Source organism: Paroedura picta, chromosome 6, assembly GCF_049243985.1.
Source record: "Paroedura picta isolate Pp20150507F chromosome 6, Ppicta_v3.0, whole genome shotgun sequence".
Classification (NCBI taxonomy): Eukaryota; Metazoa; Chordata; class Lepidosauria; order Squamata; family Gekkonidae; genus Paroedura; species Paroedura picta.
The window spans coordinates 16,443,722-16,461,848 of record NC_135374.1 but is presented as its reverse complement, the minus strand read 5'-3'; the positions used below and the strand labels follow the sequence as shown (position 1 = coordinate 16,461,848).

Genomic DNA, 18,127 nt, shown 5'->3' with positions numbered 1-18,127 from the left:
TTCCCACTAGAGTAAGGTGTCCAGATTTTAACATTGGTAAAACGGGACACAATTGACCGGGGGGGGGGGGTCTTGATTAAAAATTTGGTCTACATGGAGCAACAAAAAGTTTCATAGAATGCATAGAACGCAAAAATAGTATTGTAATATATATATATATTTTAATTTCAACATAAGTATAATTTGCCAGGTACCCCCAGATGTCCCTCCAAAAGTGGGACAATCTGGTCACCTTAGAGGCAGGGGATCATTGTAGCTGGGTGGTGGGAGAAAAGGAAAAGGAAAATGGAGGGGTGATTACATCAGAGCCTCACCAGCTTGGTATAATTATTAAGAACAGCAGCTTCTAATCTGGTGTGCCAGGTTTGATTCCTTACTCCTCCCCATGTAGCCAGCTGGGTGATCTTGAGCCAGGCACAGTTCTCTTAAAGCTGTTCTCACATAGCAGTCTTGTCAGAGCTCTCTCAGCACCACCCACCTCTCAGGGCATCTGTTGTGTGGAGAGGAAGGGAAGGCCATTGTAAGGCTCCTTCAGATAGTGAAAAGTTGGGTTCAAAAATCAGCTCTTCTTCATGTTACAGTCATGAGTCTCCCAGGGATTGGGATCTGGCAATTTTAGTAGTCAGTCTTTTTGTAAATCAACAAACTTTTTTTTAAAAAAATGGGGGGAGTTTTAATCCCCCAATATCCCTTTTATTAGATTTCAGATTTTTCTGAAAACTTAAAGCATCCTTCAGGTTTATACAGAAATCCTCCCTATCTGTCCTTAGCTCCATTTTGTAGATTTGTTGATCCACACATTATGGCCTGGTTTAGAATTGGATATATAACTTAATGGGGGCCTGCAAAGTCTTATGGAGAATATTTAATTTCCCCCTGTATCCCCATTCCCCACTATTTCTGCTATCTCTTCCCTAGCTTCCTCTATAGCCTCTACGTCCTTTTCCTCTTCCAACCTTCCAGCCAACCTACCATTATCTGCCACCTTTCTTTCAGCTTCACCCTGCCATCCTCTCCCTGGACAAAGTCTAGCCAAATTACCTGGTGGACACCAGTGCACGGATGAACCCAGCTGCATAATGACCTCCAGTGCCAGCCTGCTCTTGGCTCTGAAGCACACTGGGTATCAGCAAAAACAGAAGAAGAGCCCTGCAGGATCAGTCCAGTGGTCCCTCTAGTACCTCTAGTCTGTCTCACACATTGGCCAACCAGTTCCTCTGGGTGACCAACAAAAGGGCATAGAGGTTTTGTGTCTCTGAATATGGAGGTTCCCCTTAGTCACCAAGAATAGACCCAATCTGCCTTGAATCTATATAATCTTTGAAAGAAGTTTATTCCAGTGGCCATCACTACTCCACATTTTAATAACTCGCTGTGTGCAGTATGGCCAAGCCCAGTTGTAAAGAGCTCAGAACTGGAGCCATGCTCGCCATCCTCCAGAGATCTCCCAGAATTCCAACTGATCAGCGGGTGGGACCTGGAGACCCCCCAGAATTACAGCTCATCTCCAGATTGAAAAGATCAGCTCCCCTGGAGAAAATGGCTCTTTTGGAGGGTGGGCTCCATAGCATTATACAACACTGAGGTCCCTCCCCAACCCAAATCCTATCCACTCCCAGCTCCACCCCCAATGTCCCCAGGTATTTCCCAACCAAGAGCTGGCCCTTCTAGAGAAGGGAAAGGTAGGAAGAAAGATGCAAAAGATCAAAGAAAAGTCTTGTCTATATTCCAGCATGGATGCCCCTCTTCTGGATAGTTGGTATTTTTTAATGGTAAGGTTTCACCCCAACATTGTCCTATTGACCGTGTGATGCAGCCTCAGCACACTAGGATTTGGCCCCTCCCCATCCGTGGTCATGGTTGAGCTGGAACAGAGCAGAAGAACTTGCAACATGGTGATACCACCTTATGCAGTGGGTATCTGTAGAACAGAGGTCCCAGATATGGGTTCCACAGTACCTGCCAGCTCCATTCCTGGTGCCCACCAAACATTTTTAATCAAATAAGCAAGGCCAGATGGGACTTTTGCCCATCAGGGCTTCTGACTGATTTTGTAGATTTTTTAAAAGTTGCTTTCGCAGTAACTGGGGGGCTGGGATGGAGGGAATTGTGAATCCCCTGGAAAGTGGGAGAAGGGAGGTAGTTGGGAATTCCGTACACAAAGCATATTTGGGGGACAGGATGCCTGAGGTCCCTTCCAGCACTTTGTTTCTAGGATCTTTTGATTCAACTGCCACCAAAACAAAAGGATTCTCACTGTGACCGATTCTGCAGGGGTTGGGGAAAGCAGGCTGGCATCTGGATGTGGGGCTAATCCCTGCTTATGCATGGTACTGGCACTGTCCAGGTTGCCTCCCAGCCCTGGCCTGAGTTAGGGCTTCTGATGGCCATCCCTGATGAAGAGCTCAAGGGTAAAAGGAAAGAGCTGGGGTGCAGTGAAGAGAAAGCTAGGCTGGAGAGGGAAAGGAAAGGCCATGAGGTAAAGAAAGTCCTTCTGTCTTCTGCAGCACATTGGGCAGTGCTTTTGTCCATTTAAGCCAGGGGTAGTCAACCTGTGGTCCTCCAGATGTCCATGGACTACAATTCCCATGAGCCCTTGCCAGCGTTTGCTGGCAGGGGCTCATGGGAATTGTAGTCCATGGACATCTGGAGGACCACAGGTTGACTACCCCTGATTTAAGCTACAAGGATTAAATTGGGGAGGAGGGTGATCCTCACCTACTACATGCAACAAAAGAAATACAACTTAAAACACACACATACACACACACACACACACAAGCATTGCCCCACAGTGATGAAAGCCGTCCAGAGAGCATGGAACATCTTGCAACAGGTTGTGTTGCAAATGATTATTTCTGTTCTTCTCGTTCTTTCCTGTCCCTTTGTTAGTTTGGACTGAGTGCTCGCTTTCCCCTTGTAGCATCTTGAGAGGGTTCAGACCTTACAGCATCTGAGGCATCCTGTTGGCAAGATTTTATTCCTGGCACATGATTACTAAAACCTATGCTGCAAAATTGCTCCATAGAGGAAATTATCACCCTCCTGTGGTTAATGGCAGAAGTTGACACATTTTGGCTTTGTCTGTTTTCTGTCTTGTTTTTGTGTTTTCTTTCTTTCTCCATCCCCTTCTGTCTCTCCACGGTCGGACCAAATGAGAGGTTCTCGTATGTTTTCCCACGATAAATTTTGAAGGCATGTGATCTCCTCAAGAATAATAAAGCTGAATGGGGAGAAATGAAGAACAACAGTAATTTTTATTTACTTCCAAGGACAGGAGAATAAGGTGGTTCAGAACAGAAGGCAGAAACAGGTATGACATTGTTAATAATTCAGGAGAGCAGAGAGCAGTTAGTAGCCAAATTTGTACTCTTGAGGTGAATATTGGTTTTCCCTCAGCCTCAGGATTCTCACACTGTAAATATGAGCTCCTCCAAGAAACTACAAATGTTTCACTAATTTTCCTCAGAAAACAGGACGTTGAGGCAGCTACAGTTTCTTTTTCAAATTAGCCTGCTTTAATGCCAAAGACAGGCTGGTTCCTGGTTTTCCCTTTTACTAAATCTGTAGAGATGCAAATCCTGTCTCCTTACATTCATTCCCCAAACACTCCAAACTTCTCTGATTCTGTTTACATAAGCTAATAAGAAGTGCGATTCAGCACAGATAAGCCCCCCAAAATAAAAACCACCTTAATCAGCAGCGATTCAAGTATTTTCTGGCTTATGCAAGGCAAATCACACATCCCTAGTATATATGCATACAATGACCGTTTACGCACGGGAGGTTCCATGCCAGGCTGCAGGCTGGAGTTTTAGTCATGGCAGGTTGTCCCACCTCTTCCTGCACCCACATGGGGGAGCATTTGGCCCGGTGCTCCTCATCTGCCCCCGATTTGTGCTCCTGCACGGGAGATGAGGCAGTGAAGTTCCCAGTGCGTAAACGGTCAATACTGCATTTCTCAACCTTTTTACCATCGAGAAACCCCTGAAAAATTCTTCAGGCTTTAAGAAACCTCATGAGTGGCGTGATCAGGCAGAATATGGTTAGGAAGCATAGCTGTGTACCTTAAACTAGGCTTTTATTAAAGTGGTTTGAAGCTACAGAAGCAAAATTAGAGGCTGTTTTTAAAAGGCAGCACAGAGATATTTTTTAAAGAGAATGCTATTTATTGGCTGTAAAAATTATGACAAAAGGAGGGATTTGCATTGTATTGTGACAGCTTCCACTGGTGTGCCCGTCTGGTTTTGCTTATCAGAGCATGATAAACTATGAGTCAACCAACAGCTGGTTTCATCGAATCTAAAACACAAGGAAGCTCAAAAACAACATTATTTAGAAAGGAGAGAGAGAGAGAGAAAGAGAGAGAGAGTCTTCCTCGTTCATCTCATCTCTCAACGAAAGCACGCTCGGGTTTACGATGAAGAGCAGCCCTCTCTTTTTGCTACTCTCAGTCCGTTTTTCTTATGCATTCCCCACACACCCAGGAATCAGGAGTGAAGAACAAAGTGGGCAGCGTGTACAGGTAATGGCAGTAATCACTGTTAAGAAATACTAAAGCTTTTGTGTGTATGTGTGTGTGTGCATGTGTTTTAAGACCAGGGCCTGTTCACCACAAGCAAGGCTGCAGCTTGCCAGACTTTTGGCAACTTTTGGTGGAGGGGGCAAGAAATCTGTGGCTGAATAGGAGCTTCTTTGAATGACTCAGAGTGTATGTGTTGCTGCTTCTAATAGGGATGCCTGGCTACTTTGGGAGCGGGGCAAAAGGGTGCAGTAACATTGTATGGTGCTTCAATGCCATGTCTAAGAAAAAATCCGGAGACATCACTCAACATTCTGGAAACTCTGTGGAATTACCAGAGAGTTTCCTGAGCATTGGCTGGTGTACAGACATTGTTTCCAGGTTTCTGCCTAGATGTGAATTCAAGATTTCATGTGTCATCATTCCCCTGCCCCTGTTTCTCCCACTGGCCCGGAAGCCAGGGTGGGAAGGAGGGCCAAGACAGTGAGAGAATGCCTATCGGAAGTGGGCAGACAGCGTGAGAATTATTGGTGTGGCTAAAAATAAGAGCAGAAATCATTGATCACGCCTCTATCCCTAAACTCAATCAGCAGTCAGACTTCTCACTAGTTTCCAGTCTCAGCCTCCTATCATATATTGGTATAATTCTAGTTAAACCTACTGCGGTTCCAAGAGGATTTAAGAGGTAATATATTACCCCCAAGCCAGCTTGGTTTAGCCGTTTAAATGCCGTTGAGTAAAGGCAGGACAGATTTATAGCAGGACAGAGAGATGTACGTATTTGTTGTTATTACCTGCCTTGAGCCTTAGGATATAAGGCAGATTAACAATGCAGTCAAAAGGGAGAATTTCTTTTCAACAAAGCAGCCTTAAAAAGAGGTGGGCACCGTTCACTTTTTGAACCCATGAATTCAACAGAGTTGTCAAATATAAAATGTGGGAAGATTTATTTTCTGTGTACCTTATATGTAAAAAAAAAAGCCTCGTTGCTTTAAAATGCAGGACTCCCAGTCTAAGCTGCCAGCACACCCTAACAGTCCTTTATTATATTTTTGCTTGTGCAAGGGCATTAAGCTCACAGGGAAATCTTCCACTGGATCTAACACAAGTTCCCAGGCTGTATTTCTCTCCATTACTAAATCCCACTAGGTCCAGTAATAAGTGTATACCTTTCAATTTTTCTATCAGGAGTACCTAGAACAGTTCTATGAGCTAGAACATCAACCGAAGCCACTAGCCTGGAAAAGGGGCAATTCCTTGGAGGGCAAAATCCGACAAATGCAAGAATTTTTCCATCTGAATGTGACGGGAAAGACAGATGCTGACACCCTCGCTGTTATGCAGCAACCAAGATGTGGCATGCCGGATATCGCCAGCTTTGTTTTGGCTCTTCCCGGATGGAGTAAAACCAAGCTTACATACAGGTAAATCACCTGGGGCCCAAATGAAATGTGATTTCAAATCAGAGCGTTCTGCTCAAAATATATGCAAAGTGGGTTTCAAAGGATGCCCAGGAACTTTTTCTTTCTGCTTGTTTTTCATCCATACAACTATTAAGCAACCAAACAGAAAAATATACTACAATACAAAACCTTTAAAGGCATTCACAATATAAAACAATATACAAATTGGTTCTGTAATAAAAGTCTAAAAAACTGTGAGGAAAGTTGCAACAGGCAAGGGAACAGCTTCTAATGCGCATTGAAAGTGCATTATCCTGCCTGTGCAGAATGTGTACATAGTGGTAAACAGCAGCGGACTCGAATTGGGAGAACTGGGTTTGATTCCCTACTCCTCCACATGCAGCCAGCTGGATGTCCTTGGGCTAGTCACAGTTCTCTTAGAGATGTTTTTGCAAATCAGCTCTCTCAGCACCACCCACCTCACGGGGTGTCTGTTATGGACCGTTTACGCACTGGAGGTTTCATGCAGGGCTGCAGACTGGAGTTTTAGTTGTGGCAGATTGCCCCACCTCTTCCTGCACCCACATGGGGGAGCATTTGGCCTGGTGCACCTCATCAGCCCCTGATCTGTGCTCCTGACAGCGGAGTGGGGCAGTGAAGTTCCCAGTGCATAAACGGTCATGGGGAGAAGAAGCGAAAGGTGTTTGTAAGCCGCTTTGAGACGCCTTAGGGTAGTGAAAAGCGAGGTGTTAAAAAAAAACAGCTCTTCTTCTGTCATTCTAGGATCTTGAATTACACACCTGATATGAAAACAGCTGATGTGGACAGAGCCATTGAAAGAGCATTTGAGGTCTGGAGTGATGTAAGTCCTCTGACATTTACAAGGATTCATCAAGGGGCAGCGGATCTGAAGATTGCATTTGCCACTGGAGGTACTTTATTCATGCTACGACCACAGTGAGATTAGCTCACATCCTGGCTTGTTATGATAGTGTCATTTGTCATTCTTTCCCTCAGTACATGGCCGTTGTCCTCAGCCCTTTTGGGGCGCCCTGCCAGCTCTGGCGCATGCTTTCCCCCCGGGCTATCCTTTCCGCGGAAATGTCCACTTCAATGAGGATTACAACTGGGCTGCTGATTCAGATAGTAAGTTGGGGGGAAAAATCTTTTGCCAAAATAATATCTCAATGTGATTTTTTTTTAAAAAAGACTGTAGCTTGCGTATTACTTCACTGAAAGAAAAAGAAAACATTTTAACGTGCAAAGGCTGAGAACCAGTTGGGGTAGTGGCCAAGGGGAATGGACTCTAATGTGGCAAACCGGGTTTGATTCTCCACTCCTTTACAGGAAGTCAGTTGGATGATCTTGGACTAGTCACAGTTCTCTTAGAGCTGTTTTTGCATAGCAGTTCTCTAAGAGCTCTCTGCTGTGGGGAGAGGAAGGGAAGACAATGGTAAGCTGCTTTGAGATGCCTTTCAAGTAGTAAAAAGTGGGGGTATAAAAACCAACTCTTCTTCATTTCAACATAGCATTCTGTGACCCTTCCTTAATTAAATGAAGGCTACCTTTCCAGCAGGCCTGTAGTCACGGGGGACAGGAGGCTGGCAGGAATGATGCTCCTCCACCCAGACATGCTCTGCTCCAATCAGCTTCCTCTAGCCGTTGGAAGAGCAGCACATTGGCTGGTTTGATGATGCCTCTTCCCTGCTTCCAGTTCAGCTCTGAGCTGCAAACTTTGTCAGTCGAGGCAGTGGTGAAGTTTCCAAACCCCTGATCTGCCTTCTGGGGGTTCTTGCCATCTTGCAGGAGAAGGAAGCCCTCGGCAGGTGGTGTCCCCCTGAGGAAGAAGGGGCAGGGCAGTTGGAGGACCACCCCAAGTCTCCTCTCCTCTCTCCTTGCTTGAAGCTGCTGGGCTCTTGGAGGGCAGGGGGAGATGCATGACTCCTTCGGCCTTGTCAGGATCAGAGTGGCATGGAGCCAATTCCTGCAGGGCCGAGCTTCTTGCTCAGCAGTGGGTGAAGCAGCTCCAGCCATTCTACCCCCAGTGTTGTGCTGCTTGATAGCACATGTCCCATGCATGCCCACACTTCCCCTCGCAAAATCCTGGCTGCACATGGGCAAATTATCCTTTGCCTATCAGTCTGGACCCTCTTTGTGTCCATTGAGCAGGCCCAAATGAGGGGTGAGGGGGCTGATCTGGGCGGGGGCCATGCCACCAGATGTCTCCACGAAAAGGACCCTCCCCCTGTCCAAGAACACTGTGGTTTGTGGGCCGCATGTGGCAGGGAGGCCCAGAGGGGCCAAGGGCAGCATGGTTGTGCTCTGCTTTACAAAGCCCAGAAGCTACCTACGTTTAACAGATCAGATCTATCTGTACAGAAAATAGTCAGCACCCCTGGAAATCTATGCTTTGAGGAACTGGAGAGGGGGGGGAGGATTGGGGTGATGGGGAAGGTGGATACAGGATGGGTTTTTAAATTTTTCACTGCCGGAGCATGTTATTTAATGTTTTAACTGATGTGGGGCTTTAGTTTCGGTAACCCTCTGTGAGACGTTTTATGAGAGCAGCTGGTAAGAAATTGAATGAATGAATGAATGAATGAATGAATGAATGAATGAATGAATGAACCTGACTCTGCACTTTCACGGTAAGGGGGATATGTAACTCCACCGTCTTACACTGCTCCTTAACAAAAAAAAATTGGTCCCACACAAATTTTTTCTGGCTGTGGTCCTGCTTTCCAGGCAACACATCTTAGAAATTTTAGCCTAGCCCTTACTGATTTAACTTTGTTCTTTCCCTTTGAGATCACAGTGGGGGCCCCATTGTATCCCGATATTCCTGCTTTATGAAATACAGATTAAAAAATAACAACACAGATCTTTTGAATAAGCTGACATTTTGAAATTTAATTGGGACATTTTGTTTTCCAGCTGAAGTGAATCATGCACGGTATACAATGAGTAAGTAAATAAGCGATTTAATTTTATTCCTATTTACTATGTGTGGTGGTGAAAGATGAACCATAAGAAAGCTGTCGGGAAGGAAGTTGAATCATTTGAAATGTGGTGTTGGAAAATACTTTTATGGATACTGCAGACCACCCAAAAGACAAATGAATGGGTTCTAGTATAAATCAAACCAAAACTCTTCCTAGGAGCTAAAATGACTAAGCTGAGGCCATCAGGCTTTAGTGAATGAGAAGATAAGAATCACTGGAAAAGGCAATAATGCTAGGAAAAGAGGAAGACCCAACATGAGATGGATTGACCCAATCAAGGAAGCCATGACCCTCGGTTTGCAAGACCTGAGCATGGTTGCTAATTATAGGATTTTCCCCAGAACTCCAATGGAATTCAGTAGAACTTATTTCAGGGACTTGCTCAAAATCAGGATACCTGCCTAACTTCTATACATAACTTCTCTTTTCAGGATTCAACTTGTTCCTCGTGGCTGCTCATGAGATAGGCCATGCTCTTGGGCTTGCACATTCTAATGACCCCAAAGCACTGATGTTCCCATACTTCAAGTCTACGCTCTCTGTTGATTTCCCTCTCACCCAAGATGATATTGATGGCATTCAAGCAATATATGGTAAGAAGAACTAAAGAAGCCCTAAACAGAAATGATGACCAAATAATAACCAAGGTTAAAACCTTCTTCTTAATGCACTTGGTTTTAGGAATTCTCATACATACAGAGGTTCAGCCACTGGTAAACAGGAAACCATTTTTTTTAACAGGCTATATTTATATTTGTCGGCTAATGGGTGGTGGTTTAGCACAGGGGTAGTCAACCTGGACTCCAGGGAATGGTAGAGGACAGGAAGGCCTGGAGATCATTCTCCATAGGGTCGTGATGGGTCGGACACAACTTCGCACCTAACAACAGTCAACCTGTGGTCCTCCAGATGTCCTTGGACTACAATTCCCATGAGCCCCTGCCAGCGTTTGATGGCAGGGTCTCATGGGAATTGTAGTCTCTGGACATCTGGAGGACCACAGGTTGACTACCCCGGGTTTAGCAGGTTACTGCACAGTGTAGCACAACTAGTTTTGCATTCAGACACGTTCTCATACAGACCAATTGAGTTCTATTTCCCTGCTCCATACTGTTCTGCTGCTCTGCTCAGCAAGCATCTGTTTAAGTAGACAGATAAATCAGTCACAGATCATGTGCTAAATAAATGCTTGAGTTTTATAAAGAAAAATCCTACCGTTTTGGCTAAGTCAGCCTTTTTCCACTTTTTACCCTTGAGAGCCTCCTGAATTATTCTTCAGGCTTTGAGAAACCCCAGAGGTGGTGCAATCATGTAGAATATGGTTGGGAAGCATAACCGTGTACATGCCCACCCAGGACCCCTCCCCTTCCCACCACTTTCAGGCCCATCATGGCCAATTTTGGGAGGGCAGGTCTACACCCAATACATGTTTAACAGATTTAAAAAATATATGTATTGTTCTTTGTTCCTATGTAAACCGCCCTGAGCCTCCGGGGAGGGTGGTATATAAATAAATAAATAAATAAATAAATAAATAAATAAATAAATAAATAAATAAAATTAACTCCCACCTATTCAGGAATCCCTTCCAAGGCCCCCAGACTTTCATGAAACCCTGGTTGAGAAAGCCTGACTTTAATAGAGTTAGTTTGCTGATCTGCTAGGCAGCATTTCCACCGATGCCATCATGTTCAACGGGAATTTGAATTATTACATCACTTGCTGTCTGATATAAAAACCTGTGGTTTAAATCTGCTGGGAGGTATGCCAGACATAAAGCATTGCAATATCAAACTGACCACTAGAGAGAGCAAGAGGAACACACAAGTGAGCACAGTGAGAATGTGGGGAAAGCCCTTTCACTAGAGAAACAAGCAGAGCCAGTGACTCTTTTCCATCTGATTGTCATAGCCAAACAAGTAAATTGGACTGTGGAACAGATTCTACTCAAAATTCACAGCATTCCCAACCTATTCTAGGACCTTCACCTCACCCACCAAAGGAGCCAGCTAAACCAACGTTGCCTAAGGCCTGTGACCCTAAGACATCATTTGATGCCATTACTACAATGAGACAGGAAGTTATGTTTTTAAAGGGCAGGTAAGCAGAATGGAGTCTTTGATTATTCCTTTATTGTTTTGATGAATTACAAGGTGATTTGCTAGGACTTTAAGTGAGGTATAGGCTGCAGGAATTCTTGGAGCGGGAGGTAATTGTAATTTTATTGTACATTATAGGTTTTAAAGTTGGGTTTGTAAGACCAAAGAAAAGGCAGTGTATAAATATTTAGATCAATAAATAAACAATATCTGTGAAATGTTGAGGGTAAAATTTTGTTGGCAACAGAATCTCAGAATCATAGAGCTGGAAGGGGCCATACAGGTCATCTAGTCCAACGCAGGATCAGCCCAAAGCATCCTAAAGCATCCAAGAAAAGTGGGTATCCAACCTTTGCTTGAAGACTGCCAGTGAGGGGGAGCTCACCACCTCCTTAGGCAGCCTATTCTACTTTTCTACTTTTCTCCAGGCTGAACATTTCCAAGTCCCTCAACCTATCTTCATAGGGCTTGGTCCCTTGGCCCCAGATCATCTTTGTCGCTCTCCTCTGTACCCTTTCAATTTTTTTCTACATCCTTCTTGAAGTGAGGCCTCCAGAACTGCACACAGTACTCCAGGTGTGGTCTGACCAGTGCTGTATACAATGGGACTATGACATCTTGTGATTTTGATGTGATGCCCCTGTTGATACAGCCCAAAATGGCATTTCCTTTTTTTACTACTGTATCACACTGCCTCCTCATGTTTAGTTTACAATCCACAAGTACCCCAAGGTCTCGTTCACACACAGTGTTACCTAGAAGCGTATCCCCCATCCAGTAGGCATGCTTTTCATTTTTCTGACCCAGATGCAGAACTTTACACTTATCTTTATTAAATTACATCTTCTTCTCATTTGCCCATTTTTCCATTGTGTTCAGATCTCGTTGAACTCTGTCTCTATCTTCTGTTTCTAACTCTGTCTCTAACCATGCCAAAAGTTGTAGACCCCTGTATCACAGAAAGATAGGCCAGTGGATACATGTTGTATTTGTATACTGTGCTGTATAACTGATTTCCTTCATTTATTTATAACCTCATAACTATGTAACCCTTATTTGGCTAATGTTCTTGGCTATTCAAATGAATTACATTACTGTTGACCTGTATCCGGAAGCTGGAGGGAAGCTCCTTAAATGGGGAGAAGTCTTCAGACTTTGTTGAATAGAATGATAGGATAAAAGCCATTCTAGATATCCTCCTGGCCACTCAGGTACACTAGATTCACAGATATGTTTTGCATTCAGCTGGGGATGTATTCATGAAAATGTGAATCAGCAAACATATGGCCCTAATTAGGGTAGAATCACTGTTCAAGCTCTATAGTTGTCATGTCTGCCTGTCATTTAAGTAATGACAATTTGCAATCTGCAATGCTAATAATGATACATTAATTCCAGGCACTACTGGAGAGTATATCCTCGTCTCTCTGAGGTCGATTATGAATTAATTTCTACCTTTTGGCCTTCCCTACCATCTGGCATCCAAGCAGCTTATGAAAACATGAATGATCAAGTTCTCTTTTTCAAAGGTCAGCCATCTTGAAATTACCCTTGCTTGCAGAGTTGCTAGGTCCCCCCCCCCAGTTGCTAGGGTTACCAGTTCCAGGTTAGGGAATTCCGGGATATTTGGGGGTGGAGCCTGGGGAAGGCAGAGACCTCAGTGAGATACAAAGTCATAGAGCCCACCCCCCAAAGCATCGATTGTCTCTAGGGGAACTGATCTCTGTATTCTGGACCAGAGTTGTAATTCCAAGGGTTGCCCTGAAGACTGGCATCCCTACTTGCTTGTATTATCTGAGGTACAAAGAGTTTTAAAGATCACTTCTATGCCAGCATTGGCTTTCAGTTGTGTTTAGGGAGACTTGGAGTTCCTCAGAAACATATTGAGGCCCTTCAATGACTGTTTACGCACTGGGAACTTCAGTGTCCCAGCTCCCTTGCGGGAGCACAAATCAGTGGCTGATGAGGTGCACCAGGCCAAATGCTCCCCCATGTGGGTGCAGGAAGAGGTGGGGCAACCTGCCATGACTAAAACTCCAGCCTGCAGCCTGGCATGAAACCTCCAGTGCGTAAACGGTCAATGAGAAAATCAGTTGTGATGGAGACACGTTCCTGCTTCCTCATCACTACAGACGCTCCCCTACAATGTGCAGCTGGGCTTGTGCTAGCTATGCTCTTATGGGATACAGGTGGTGCTGAGTTCTAAAAGGGTTGAATGCATGGCCCCTAGAACCTAGCGCAGATTCCTCTGCAATGCCTAATGGTTTTGCAGCATGGACCTGAAAGTTCCTCAACAGACTAATATGCATGGAAAGCATTCCTTGACAATAGGTATCGAAAGGCTCTGCTCTGGTCAATAGAAACCCTATTTATTTTTGTGTCCCGCTTTTCTCTCTGATCAGGGTCCCGAGGCAGCTTTTCACATTGTTCTCTCCACCTCTGCGTAATCTTCACAACAGCAACAACAATGTTGTGAAGAGAGATCAGGCTTCTGTGGTTGAACGAGGGATTCAAACGTGGTTAACACAGACCCCAGTCTGGTATTCTCCCCACTGTGTAACACCAGCCCTTTCGGTTTGTTTAATCTTCAGGGCAATAAAGCAATGCGGTATTTCACAAAACGTTTTCTCCCCTTTGAACAGATAACCACTTCTGGGTCCTCAGTGGCTTACAGATGGAGCCCGGCTACCCCAGAACCATTGACCATTTGCATTTCCCACGAGACGTTAAGAAAATCGATGCTGCTGCTTTGGATAAGAATACTGGGAAAACATATTTCTTTGTTGGTAACCAGTATTGGAGGTAAGGTCGCCGGGAAATACCATTTTGCAAGAGGATGAAGGCAGTCTGCAAAACATGCTGATAGCAGTCTCTTGAGAAAGTTTGTCCATACCTGCAAGCTGAAGGCTGGTGCTATATGAATAGAGTTCATGCTCTGGGGAGGAGGGACAGTAGTCCACTGAAACTTATCTTCTGTGTATGTCTCATGTCCTAGCACAGGAATTGTGCTGTGATTGTGTTCTTAGAAACTTTGAGAAGCATGTAAGTTTGTATCTTACCACTTGCTCAGTCAAGTTTTTTCTTCCAACCAAAGAAGCCTCGTTGGCTCTTCTGCTGGAGGAAAAGATAGGTAAGATGGGAGGGAGATCACTTTTGAGCCAACTAGCCCCTTAAAGACTTGCTGAATTCATTTCGGCTTAAGTTTTCATGAGTCACGGGAAACTTTTTCAACCATTCGGCCCATTTTACATACCATGGGATGCTGCAAAGAGAGAACAGGGTAAAACAAACTTCCACTGAAAACAGATCCTATTGTAAACCAATATCCCACATGGTGTAATCTAGAACTAACATGCTTCTATTTCCAAAACATTTGCCACTACCAGCTACACTTTAAAATAATTCTCATAGCTTTGATATGCATTGGCATGATGTAATTGAATAGCTTTTTTGAAAGGTGGGTTTCGGTTCTGGATATGTTAGTGTTGTTTCACTTTTATGTGACTGTGGAGCATGAGTTTCAAAATCCTACCTTCTAGCCCACAATGCAATAGTAGTATAGTAGTATATTACACACTACTGTATATTGTCCTGATCTCCACATAGTTCCCAAAATCTGTGCCAAAGCTGAAATCCCCCCTCCCAAATATCATAAGAAGCATCTTCCACTGGAAGATGATGGTAAAGAAAATGATTGCAACCTTTTGATTGATCATACAGTGATTAGAGATTGGCTATAATTCTACATACTGGTCGGTCCTGGTTCAAGTCTTTGGTTCTTACCAGGCAGAGAAAATAGCCTGTTTGTCTCTGGAATGTAGTTTTCGATAAGCTCTCTCACAAAAGCAAAGTTTATGTTATAGATGAGATAATCCTTATCTCAAGGCTAGAGAAATGGAAGAAGAGTGTGTCACTATTGTTTTTGTAAACAATTGAAAGATGGGGGGGGGGAGCATGTGAGCAGCTTTTTGGACCTGTCAGCAGTTCCTGGAAGGTGGGCATAATGGTTGTAGGGTGTTCCCAGGGGGTGGAATGGGGGGGGGGGTAGAGGCCCCAGTCTATTGGCTCATCCTGCAAGGGCATCATCTTTCCCAGCCTCCAAGAACAGTGTATTTAACACTATGTAATCCTATTGTTCTCGGCACAGATTTGGGAACTCCCCTGTGTCTATATTTATTCTGCAGTAAAAATATAAGAAGATTTTTTCTCTCAGTGTGATTAATTGGAACTGGGCTAGAGAATCCTAAATAGGCCATTTGGCTGTCAGAAGTGTTTAGAACTATGTGCCGATCTTCACAAGTCTGGATTCAGCATCTGGAAGGAATGAATTCATCTCATCACTTTATGTCATCTAGATATGATGAGCAAAGTCAATCCATGGACAGGGGGTATCCAAGAAAGACAAGAGAAGATTTTCCTGGAATTGGCCCCAAGGTTGATGCTGCTTTTCAGCATAATGGTGAGGACAAATGGAGTCTTCTGTGTAAATTTTTACTTGACAGGGATTTGAAGCACAGAATCACGTTCATCACAACCTACTCCAGCTCACAATAGCTCAATTATTGTTCAGTAATGAAATCTATGTCTTCTGAAAAGATCAAATGTATGATAGGCTTTAACTGGTGAATTCCATTAGGACTGGATGGTAGGTACAAAAGTAAAGAAAGGGCAAAAATAGAATTGCAGATCAATCAAAGATCTTCTTCGCTGGAAAAATCTAGAGATCAGCTTTGGGTTGTTACCAATCTGTTTATATCATGATGGGAAATGTGCATGCCTCCAGTATCTATTATTCCTCTTATCAGTCCAGCTATGCAAGTTCCAGGGTATAAATAAATGGTCAGATAGATATGGGAGCTGTACACAATTTTTTCAATCCTGTAGTCTCCCCTAGCATTGAGTTGTCTAAGCGTCCAGGAAAGAAGAGGTGGTAGGCAGGGGAGAGGGACAGAACTCTTGCTACAATCCTAAGAATAATTTCCTTTGAGCAAGTCCAACTAAGTAACATGGGACTTGCATCTGAGTAGATCTGCTTCAGCATACCCCCTCCATTAAGTCCTGTGGTTACCTATCTCTATACATGTACAATTATTTATACCCTGCGTTTTTATCCAATGGAGAACTGCTTACAATAAACAAGCCCAAAAATACAAGCAGATAAACAGGAGAAGACACTCAGAGGGTTCAAAAAGCAGAGCAGGTCTTCTTTCTTCTCCTGGTAGATCTTATCATGGCATGATACAACTCATTCTGTATCTATAAGATAATGCACTTTCACCTTGCACCTTGATATTCCTGCACAAAACAGGAGAATCTACCTCAAAAGTGCATTATCCAGTGAGCAGAATGACAGTCAAAGACAGAAACCCTTTAACTTGTGCCTTGTGGCTCAGACTTCTGGGCGAGACCAGGCCTTAAATACCAAAGCAGAGGAGAAACCACTCAGCCAGATGTTCTCCAGCTGCTTCTAGGCAGCTAACAGGCTCTTGGTGTAGTGGTTAAGAGCAGTGGCTTCTAATCTGGTGAGCCCAGCTTTGATTCCCTACTCCTCCACCTGCAGCCAGTTGGGTAATTTTGGGTTCATCCTAATAGAGCTGTTCTGACCAAGCAGTTATATCAGGGCTCTCTCAGACTCACCTACCTCCCAGGGTGTCTGTTGTGGGGAGAGGAAAGGCAAGGCAAGACAATTGTAAGCCGCTTTAGGCAGTGAAAAGCAGGGTATAAAAACCAGCTCTTCTTCCCTATTCCCTCCCTCACCAGTCCTGGAGACCAAGATGTAAAGGATTCCAGATGTACAGGATTCTAAAAAGTACCTAGGGAAGGATAACTCAGAAACACTGGCTGTTCTGTTTGACAATGATCTTAGATTTTAACAATCTACTTTCCTTTATTTCTAGGATTTTTCTATTTTTTCCATAAGTCAAAGCAGTGGGAGTTTGACCTAAATGACAAAAGAGTGACTCGTGTAATGAAAAGCAACAGTTGGCTTAATTGTTAGCAGTAAACAGCTCTGTATTTAGTAAGCAAAGAAGAGATTCCAACGTGTATATTTTCAGGGCACTTACCAAATGTACTGCAACTGCAAAACAAAATTCTTTTGAAACTATGATTGTCTGTAGTTATTTTTTAATAATCACAAAAAAAGAAACTGGTTTGGATCCAACCAACATTTTCACTCAGTCTTCCTTAGTTCCCCTCCTTACTATAATTTTTTTCCGGTGGTCCAAGGGAACTTTTATCTTTTTCATCAGCAAAATGGTTGATATCTAATAGTAAACTGTTTGCACCCAATATGGAGAACGAACACTGTACAATATGTCACTACCAGAAGGGACCTTTACATACTCAGGGAATTCACAAGGAGGGGAGAAAGTAACTACTCTAATCTTGGTTTTCTTTTCTAAAGATATATAGAATCATAGAATCCTAGAGTTGGAAGGGGCCATACAGGCCATCTAGTCCAACCCCCTGCTCAACGCAGGATCAGCCCTAAGCATCCTAAAGCCCTAAGCATCCTATAGAAAAGATAAATAGATTTTGGCTACATTATACAGTATACCCCTTTCCCTCGACCTCCCGTAGCCCCTTTTCTTTGCTTGCTCCAAGCTTCATTTAGCAAGATAGTCCAATTCTTCCCTTGGTCTTTTGTTGACTATAGAAGTAAGCTTTGCCATTTTCGCTAATTCAGCAAGTTTATCCAACCATAAGTCAAGAGTTGGGATCTCCTGTGATTTCCAGTTCTTAGCCAGAACTAGTCTTCCTGTTATCATGGCATAAAAGAAGAAAATTCTAGCACGAGAAGGGAGTAGTTCTGGACACAAACTTAATATTAAACATCTCTTCCAATAGAGCATTTACCTTTACCCAAAATCTGTACACTTTCCCACATCTCCACCACATGTGAAAAAAGAGCCCACCTTATCATGACATTTCTAGCACATTATTATAGCCTTTAGACATCTTAGCAATTACTTTAGGTGTTACATGCCATCTGTAAAACATCTTATACTAGTTTTCTCTTAATATCATGAAATTGGGGTCACTGTGAGTGGGCAGGTAGTTGTGAGTTCCTGCATTGTGTAGGGGGGTTCGACTAGATGA

The 18,127-nt window shown here is 43.7% G+C and overlaps 1 protein-coding gene across 1 annotated transcript; it reads left to right on the top strand.

The window, feature by feature from the left end:
• The first annotated feature begins 4,319 nt into the window (after nucleotides 1-4,319).
• LOC143839472 (matrix metalloproteinase-27-like) lies at nucleotides 4,320-17,126 on the top strand. The gene is made up of 11 exons (XM_077341534.1): nucleotides 4,320-4,525; nucleotides 5,711-5,946; nucleotides 6,709-6,857; nucleotides 6,943-7,071; nucleotides 8,860-8,889; nucleotides 9,359-9,520; nucleotides 10,907-11,027; nucleotides 12,425-12,555; nucleotides 13,669-13,828; nucleotides 15,382-15,485; nucleotides 16,924-17,126. The coding sequence occupies exons 1-11, from the start codon at nucleotides 4,421-4,423 to the stop codon at nucleotides 17,022-17,024; spliced, it is 1,428 nt and encodes a 475-aa protein (XP_077197649.1). The 5' UTR covers nucleotides 4,320-4,420; the 3' UTR covers nucleotides 17,025-17,126.
• Nucleotides 17,127-18,127: the final 1,001 nt, after the last annotated feature.

Bases quoted from the DNA above. Each gene is read 5' to 3' on its own strand.
- LOC143839472 (XM_077341534.1), top strand. From the start codon at position 4,421: ATGAAGAGCAGCCCTCTCTTTTTGCTACTCTCAGTCCGTTTTTCTTAT. The intron at 6,858-6,942 runs GTACTTTATTCA...TCTTTCCCTCAG, and splicing joins GATTGCATTTGCCACTGGAG to TACATGGCCGTTGTCCTCAG. The intron at 13,829-15,381 runs GTAAGGTCGCCG...TATGTCATCTAG, and splicing joins GTTGGTAACCAGTATTGGAG to ATATGATGAGCAAAGTCAAT.